The 8,729-nt window shown below is 56.3% G+C and overlaps 1 protein-coding gene across 1 annotated transcript; it reads right to left on the bottom strand.

The window, feature by feature from the left end:
• Positions 1-3,111: 3,111 nt before the first annotated feature.
• On the bottom strand, positions 3,112-8,099 carry RTP5 (receptor transporter protein 5 (putative)). The gene is made up of 2 exons (XM_049888877.1): positions 7,936-8,099; positions 3,112-5,358 (listed from the first exon to the last, which is right to left on the bottom strand). The coding sequence occupies exons 1-2, from the start codon at positions 8,091-8,093 to the stop codon at positions 3,366-3,368; spliced, it is 2,151 nt and encodes a 716-aa protein (XP_049744834.1). The 5' UTR covers positions 8,094-8,099; the 3' UTR covers positions 3,112-3,365.
• Positions 8,100-8,729: the final 630 nt, after the last annotated feature.

Raw genomic sequence — 8,729 nt, 5'->3', positions numbered from 1 at the left:
AGCTGGCTTCGTGTCTGTGCCCCTTCGCTTCTCCAGCGCTCACACACGTTGGGTACTTCCTGTCCTCCCTGAACCTCAGTTTCCTCTTTGGAATCTGGGCCCAAAGTGGGGGAGCAAGTGGGGGTACTTAGAGAAGATTTACTTGTGGCCTGTGCTGGGGGCGGCATATTTTCATGACAAACGTGAGCAGCTTCATAAAGGGTCAGGACAAACCCGGGGTTGCTGCGTGTCCTTTGTAGTCTGTTCTAGAGTCCTCTTGACACCGCAGCTGGGTGAACCAGCCACCTGCCCCCCACCCGCTGCTCAGCCCCCCGCCATCTGACTTGCACAGGCTTGGCTCCACAGACACTGCAGACGAGGGCCACCCCGACCTGCCCTCCCACCTCACCTGGTCCCTCCAGAACAGGAAACGTCCACCTGGCATGGCAGTGCCAGCCCCTCTGGTCTCTTCCAGGAGCCTTCCAGCCTCCTTCCCTGCCCTTCCACCCCTGCGGATTTGGGCTGAAGAAGAAAGTGTGAGAACTGTCAGTGTGAGTGTGTGAGAGAGTGTCTGAGAGTTGTGCTTTGTGAAATTGGTGTCTGTGAATGCTGGGTGAGTTGTGATGTGGGTGAATAAATGTGTGCTGGATGAGGGTGTCAGAGTGTGTGTGAGTGTCTGAAGGCTGGGTGTGTGTGAGTGTCTGAGGGCTGGGTGTGTGTGTGACTGAGGGCTGGGTGTGTGTGTGACTGAGGGCTGGGTGTGTGTGACTGAGGGCTGTGTGTGTGTGACTGAGGGCTGTGTGTGTGTGAGTGAGGGCTGCGTGTGTGTGAGTGACGGCTGGGTGTGTGTGAGTGAGGGGTGGGTGTGGGTGTGAATGTCTGAGGATTGGGTGTGTATGTGAGTGTCTAAGGGTTGGGTGTGTATGTGAGTGTCTGAAGGTTGGGTGTGTATGTGAGTGTCTGAGGGTTGGGTGTGTATGTGAGTGTATGAGGGTTGAGTGCGTGTGAGTGCCTAAGGGTTGGGTGTATGTGTGAGTGTCTGAGGGTTGGGTGTGTATGTGAGTGTATGAGGGTTGAGTGTGTGTGAGTGCCTAAGGGTTGGGTGTATGTGTGAGTGTCTGAGGGTTGGGTGTGTATGTGAGTGTATGAAGGTTGAGTGTGTGTGAGTGCCTAAGGGTTGGGTGTGTGTGTGAGTGTCTGAGGGTTGGGCGTGTGTGTGTCTGAGGGTTGTGTGTGCGTGTGAGTGTCTGAGGGTTGGGTGTGTATGTGAGTGTATGAGGGTTGGGTATGAAAATGGGTGTGTTAGTGGTGGGTGAGTATGCAAGGATGGGTGGGTGTGAGTGGGTGGCAGGGAGTGATAGTGTGTGTGGGGGTGTATGTGTAGGTGAGTAGATGTGTGTTGGGTGTGTGTGTGAGCATGGGGGTCAGTGTGTAAGGATTAAGTTGTGTGAGTGTGGTACATGTAAGTGGGTATCAGTGTGTGTAAGAGAGTGCATGTAAGTGTGGGAGTGAGTGGCGTGGGGTGTGAACGTGTGTGTGGATGAGTGTGAATGTGGGAGAGGACTGGGCCCTTTGGAGTGAGCCCAGGAGGAGGAAGGACATGCTGTGGCTCTCTGGGCTTTGCTGCTGGGTGGCAGCTGGTTCCTGAGGCCCCTGCCCCAGTGCTGAGAGGACCTTGGACAGTGGACAGAGAGACCCAGGGCCGGCAGCACTCCATGACAGAAACCTGGAAGGAAACCCAGGGATCAATATGGGGCAGGTCAGTCCTGCTTGAGAGAGAGGTGTCTTACCCAGTGTAGCCGGAACACTGAGGGTGGGAGGGCCCATTCTGCCTTGAGAGAGAGGTGTCTTACTCAGTGTAGATGAGACCCCGAGGGTGGGAAGGGCCAGTTCCTTGCTGGGATCCCACAGCCTGTGCCATTGGAGGCCTCCTCTCACTCTCACCTCAGGTCCAACCTGTGCTGTCCAGTGCATCTCAGCCCCATGGGTGGTCTGGAAACTCTCACCGAAGGTGCCCCATGAGCTGGGCCAGTGCTCGGATGTCAGTGTCCTGTGTTCTGAGCCTCTGTGTCTCCCCCACCACCCCCTCCATCCCTGCCCTGAACCTGCCTCCACCATTACCCCCACCCCCCACGCAGGGAGAGACCAGGTCAGGCCTGGACTACAGATCTTGGAGAGACAGGAACCTTGGGCCGAACTTCCCAAATGTTCGCCCTTTCCCACAGGGCCAGGCCCTCCACGCCCCTCTCAGCTCACCCTGAGATCACCAAATCCTAATCCCAGACATCTAGCCAATTACCAATCTCCACAGAGCCCACTGCCCACCATTCCCAGCCTGGAAGACGGGACAACATGGTGGTCCCACACTGCTGCAGCCACTGTCAGGCACCACCTCGCCAGGCAACCCCTGACATTCCCCAGCCAAACCCCCTGCCCTTACCACTGAAGGCCTTCCTCCCTCAGAATGGAAATCAGAGCACAGCTACAGGGTCATCAAACAGTCTCTGACTTCCAGAATTTGATGATATTCCTTAACCCAAACACTGTGCTGTTGGAAGAAAAAAAAGGGGCGGGGTGTCTGTGCACATATTCTGACAAATTGTGGGGTGTGTCTCCATCCCACCTCCCGGGCTCCCTCTCCCCTCTGGGTGAGCAGTGCCCCCTGTTCTGGCTACACAGAACTGCTTGGAGTGGCCTTGAGTGGACAGCATTCTGGCAAACAAAAGTCAGGCAGGAGGAGAGGCTTACAAAGCCCTCTCAAGCTGGGGGCTTTCATCTTTCCCCAAGCAGGGTGGGGAGCGTGGCAAGTTATTTTGTTCCAGAATACTCAGTCAGTCTACACTGGCATGCCATTGATTCATCTGACAGCAGTGTGCTGAAAAGGCTCAGGTTGGCCTGAGTTCTCTCGGTCAGGGAATACACACAGGCCAGGCTCTCAGTCCTTGATAGGAAGGAAGTGCTGTGCATGAGGGGTGGTCCCAGCAAGGGCCAGGGAAATGATGAACCAAGGGGAAAGGGGGAAGGAAACGCCCACCACCACCATGCCTCCTCCAGCTCCCAACCCTCTCTTGTGTGGTCCTTGCGGGCTCTTTGTTTTAGTTTGTGTTTTATTGGAGGATAACACACACACAGAAAAGCATCTGGAGCACACAGGTACAGATCAGTGGACACTCACACAATGAACACCCACAAAACCACTGCTCAGGTCAGTAGAGAAGGCACAGGGTCCCGCCGCGTGAGGAGAGGGCCTGGGGTGGCTTGGCACTCGCAAGGGCTGGGGGCACTGGGGGACTTGGATGGAGTGAGAGAATCACAGCAGGCTGGCTTTCACTTTTGCATGGACTGGCCCACTGGAGGGGGCAGTGGGGACACCGAGGGGACACGCGTCACACTTGCTGCTGGAAGAGGCCGGGGCTCAGCCTGCACACACACATCAGCCAGAGGACGCAGACGGTCATGGCGACCCAGATCCAGACGTCGTCGTGAGGCTCAGCACGAGGCCCATGACAGGGGCTAGAGGAGCCGAAGTCTTCGTCCCTCCGGGGCCCACAGCTGGATTTGCCAAACCGGAACCTCAGCCGCTTCTTCTTCTTGGAGTACCCATGGGGGAGGAAGCCATCATTCTGGGGGCCATTGGCACTAGCGCTGGGCCCCTTGCGTTTGATGATATTGAAGACTGAGAAGGGGATGGTGATGGAGCCCTCACTAAAGGTGACGGAGCCAGCAGCATTGGTCTTCAGAAGGAAGCCATGACCAGGGGTGGCAGGGTCGTTGCCTCCATTTTCCTTCTCTTTGCCTTCAGTGGAGTCAGTGGGAGAGTCCTTGTCTTGGACATTGTCAGTAGAGGAGGTGCTGGCACCCTCCTCATTGGTTATGAGACCACTGGCGTTGAACTCTGAAAGGGGGTTATGACCCATGGTGAGAGAGCTATTGCCGCCATTTTCTTCGCCTTCATTTTTGGTGGTGTCAGTAGAAGAGTCCTTGCCTTTGAAGTTGTCAGTAGGGGAGGCAATGGCACCCTCATTGTTGGTGATGGAAGCACCAGCTTTGGTCTCTGGAGGGTCATCACCAGTGCTGGCAGGACCATTGCTGCCATCTTCCTTCCCTTTGCCTTTGGTAATGGCAGTATGAGAGTCCTTGCCTTTGATGCCATCAGTAAAGATGAACGGGAAGGTGATGGCACCTTCATCATTGGTGGTAGAGCCACTGGCATTGGTCTCCAGAAGTGTATCACCATCTGTGATGGCAGAGCCATTACTGCAACCTTCCTTACCTTTGCCTTCAGTGATGTTGGTGAAGGAGTCCTTGCCTTTGATGATGTTGGTAAATGACAAAGGGAAGGTGATGGAACCCTCGCCGTTGGCCATGAGTCCAATGATATAAGACACTGGCACTGGGGTCTTTCCAGCAGCAGTGGCGCCATCGCTGTTGTAGACGAGGCCCTGGACTTTGGCAACGTCAATAGGGTCGGATATGGACCCTTTGCCTTTGAAGATGAAGCCCTTGAGCTCGAAGCCCTTGCTCTCAATGTTGCTGATCAGGAGACCCTTGCCATGGAAGATGGGATCTTTGATGTTCACCGGGATGCCCTTGCCTTTCGGTATGGCCATGGAATTTGAAGAGAGACAGAGGGAGCCCTTGCCAATGGTGACAGGCCCACCGGTGCCGGTGGCTGGAAGGGAGCCATCCTTGGTGGGGACACAGCTGCTGCTGTGGGCAATGGGACCCTTGTCTTTGCTGTCATCCGCGAGGGAGAAAGGGATGGTGATAATGCCTTCACCCTTGCTGAAGAAGTGGCTGCTATCTGTGAGCGGGTTCTTGATGAAGTCAGACACTGAGAGCGGGATGGTGAAGCAGCCCCTGTTCACGGCGCAGGGTTCACTGCCCCTGGGCCGTCTGACCGTGGGCCAGCTGCCAAGGGTCAGCAGCTGCGTGCTACGAGGGACTTTGCCCTCACCGCCAGAGACAGTGATGGTGAGACCCACACTGCTGTACATGATGTAGGTGCCCCGGATAGCATCGGGGTCAGGGGCAAGGCCCGGCCCCTTCTGGAGGAAGCAGACACCCAGGATGCAGGCCTCGCAAGGCCTTGGAGCATCGCCAGGGGCCTTGTAGTAAAGCCCGGGCCACTGGTCAGGGCCGGGGCTCTCGCCATAGCACTTGCGAAGGACATGCAGGGCTAGCTTGTTGAGGAAGGGGCGCACGCTCAAGGGGCTCACCTGGCAGTTGCCAGGAGTGCCCAGGGGGCACAGCCTGCACTGCTGGCCCCAGACACGCATCTTCACCAGCCCCTTGCGGCTCTCCTCATCCCACCACAGGTGGAACAGGACCTGCACGTGGGCCGAGCCCCAGCCCCAAGGGCAGTGGCCACACTGGAGCCTGCAGGGAGAAGAGGGCAAGTGAGTGGGCAGGTGGATGGCAGAGAGCAGAGAGGACCACAGATGAGGTGAGTGGGCTGGTAGACAATGGGGAGCAGAGAGAGGACAACAAGGAGAGAAGGCCACAGGTGAGCAGGCAGGTGGACAGCAGGGAGAAGAGGGCAGGTGAGTGGGCAGGTGGACAACAAGGAGGAGAGAAGGCCACAGGTGAGCAGGCAGGTGGATAGCAGGGAGAAGAGGGCAGCTGAGTGGCAGGTGAGTGAGAGGGCTAGACGGTGGGGAGCAGAGAGAGACACAGGAGAGTGGACTGGTGGGCAGTGGCATGGCTCCCACCATCCCCCAAGCCCAGGTCTACACAACCCAGCCAGATGGGCTCCCCTGCCACCGCCCACAAGTTCCTCTGCCTGTGCACCTATACGTTGGTCCCAGGGCCCCTTGGAGCCCCTCGTCTGAAAACAGGTAAAACTCAGGTGCACAGCTTTTTGTCCACAGCCTATAATCAGGAAAGCAGAAACACAAAGTTTGTTTCATAAATTTGGCTCCAAAGCCCACTTGGTGGCACCACCTGGCCTGCCATGCTGGGAGGATGGGCTGGGCCTTGGCTCCTCTGCTCGCTGCTGGGGTTGTCTCTCCTTTCTGTGGGTTTGTGACTTTGAGTAGGGCCCCTGGTGGCACAAACGGCTTGCACTCAGCTACTAACCTAAAGTTGGTGGTTCAAACTCGCCTAGTGGCACCACAGGGGAAAGGCCTGAAAATCTCCTTTCATAAAGGTTACAGCCAAGGAAACCCTACTGAGCAGTTCTACTCTGTGATACACGGGGTCACCACGAGCCGGAATTGACGCTACGGCAACAGATTTAGGGCTTTGGGTTTTTTTTTTTTTTTTTTTTTGGTGACTGAGGCATGTCAGCAATTGTTAGAGACGGCAGGTCAGAGTGAGACGGAGGAGAGCAGCACCTGTCGTCTCCCATGACTCGCCAGCGAGCTCACTGCAGAAAGTGCCCCCCTCCCCCACAAGGAGAGGGTAAATCAAGTCAGAGTCGGCTGGCAGTGTCAGACAGCTGTTGGAATGTGCTGGAGATGGAGAGAGCAGCGTAGTCAGGCTGGCCATGACCACAGTGACATCCAGAGGTGACGAGTGCACACATGGGACACCCCTGGATTTGGACAGGGTGCACTATCTGTGCACAATGGGGGAGGGACCAGCTAATGGCAGTGCCAGGTAGAGGAGCCTGTGGAGAGGCTGCCTCCTCCCCAGGCCACTCCTGGCTACCCTACCAGCAGCGTGTGACGGCCACATGGACAGATGGTGCTCTCTGGCCCTCAGGGAGCCAGACAAGTGGCCAGTAGCAGAGGCATGCACACATGCAGGATTTTACTGGGCCTGTTCTGGAAAGCCCTCCTGAGAAGTCCTCCAGAGCGTGCCATGTGATGGAGTCATCGTAGATGGGGTATTGAGTCGGCAGCCGCCAGGCCAGGAGGCCACGGGGCACAGGAAATGCAGCCTGAGACTGGGGACCAAGCTTCTAGTTTTACTCAAACTGGATTAGTTTACAGGAGCTTGTGTGAGACAGAGCCTCCCCACCAACACTGCGAGCAGTCCTTATCCACCCATTTAGCGTTCTTGGGTCTGACTGTGGAAATATCACTGCCTGTTACAGGTATGCCTCAGACCCACCAAGAGTTTTATTCTCCTCAAACCTGAGCATTCAGGACTACACCCACACCTGCCCCAGGGGTTTCGGGAGTAGGGCCAGGGGCTGTGGTGTCTGTGTCAAAGGGGAGGCCCTCTCTTGCCCCTCCGCATCCCTCAGTCACCCTGAGTGGGGTCCCCACACAATGGTCCACCAGTAAGCAGGCTGTAGGGCCTCCCACCTGCCCCTCTGGACAGCACCTACTCAGAAAATCCCTTCCTCCCACCCCAGCCCAGCCTCCTGCACTAACCCCACTGTGGCTGTGGAGACCACCAGCAAAGCACACATTAGTGACCTTGGCTGCCTCAGGCACCAGCCTGATCCCACAACCACCAACAGCCCAGTCTGCTAACAGCACCCCCTCTCCTTGGTGGAGTGCTCCCCTCCCCGATGTCCCGGGCTTTCATCCTTGGCCCCCTCAGCTGCCACCTATCAGCACCGACTGCTGTGCTGCCATGGAGACGCCATGGCAACCAGAGCCCAGTCAGGCACAGGGGGTCAGGCTGACCAGAGGAGACACACCACCTCCACAAGTGGGCCCTGCCACGTCACCGTCTGGGGGCTGGCTGACAGCTTCTCCCCTCTCTCAGCTCCAGGCCCGCCGCTGTTCCAGCAGGGCATGGAAGTTCCAAGCAGGGTTCTGAGCAGGAGCTGCTCCCCAAACACCCCCATGTTGTGGAAGGAAGGACCCCAGCCCCACCCCTCTGGGAGATTTAGGATTAGATGCTCCGAAGAGCCACATGCTGGGGCCACACGCACCTGCTCCTGGGCACATCCAGCCTGGCTACCAGGATCAGGCCAGTGGGACGGTAGACAAGAACCCTCTTCCTTCCCCCTCCCAGGTGTTCACTGAGAACCCCACAGGAGCACCCTCCCTGGCTCACCCTGCGAGCCCCTTCAGCCGGTACTGGAAGCAGCCGTGGTCCGGGCGGCCAGCCACCAGGCTGTCCTCGGGCAGCAGCACCCAGGTGTCCCGTGGCTTCCTCTCGGCCATCATCTGGTGGAAGGTGGCAGCCCACACGTTGGCTCCAGGTCGGTCCATGCTGGCGCTGGGCTCCGCAGTGCGGTCTGATGGCAGCACCAGCCTGGGGGCTACAAGAAGCCTCTCACATCACCAGCATCCCGGCACCGGCCAATGGGCTGCCTGGACCGCAGCAGCGTCTCCATGGCAACCAGGTTTGTCTCTGGGAAACGGGAACAGAAAGTCTTTCTTTTCTCCTTATAATTTCAAATATTTTTAATGACACGAGCAATTCATTTTCGTTGTTGAAAAAACAGAAACAGATAAATAACAAAAAATATTTATTTAGGATGAAATCACTCCTCATACCCCCACCCCCAGAAACCGTGGATCACCCAAAGCATTGGGATATGTGGACTTCCAGGCATTTTTCCATGTATTTATACACATAAATATTCATAATTGTTTTTCACAATAGAACACCACACGAAATACCTTGTCTGATAACCTGCTCTTTTCTCTCAGCAAAGTGTCAGGAACAGTGTTCCATGCTAAATACCATAATCATCCTTTTTAAATATCCGATCTTTTACAGTTGATAGTTACACTGTATTTTCGTTGTTGTTGTTGGTTCCTGTCAAGTCATCTCTGACTCATAATAGCCCCAGATGCAATGGAACGAAACACTGCCGGGTCCTGCGCCATCTTCATGATCAT

This window comes from Elephas maximus, chromosome 6 (assembly GCF_024166365.1).
Source record: "Elephas maximus indicus isolate mEleMax1 chromosome 6, mEleMax1 primary haplotype, whole genome shotgun sequence".
Classification (NCBI taxonomy): domain Eukaryota; kingdom Metazoa; phylum Chordata; class Mammalia; order Proboscidea; family Elephantidae; genus Elephas; species Elephas maximus.
Note: the sequence above shows the minus strand (reverse complement) of the source record. Positions and strands in the feature narration are given on the sequence as shown.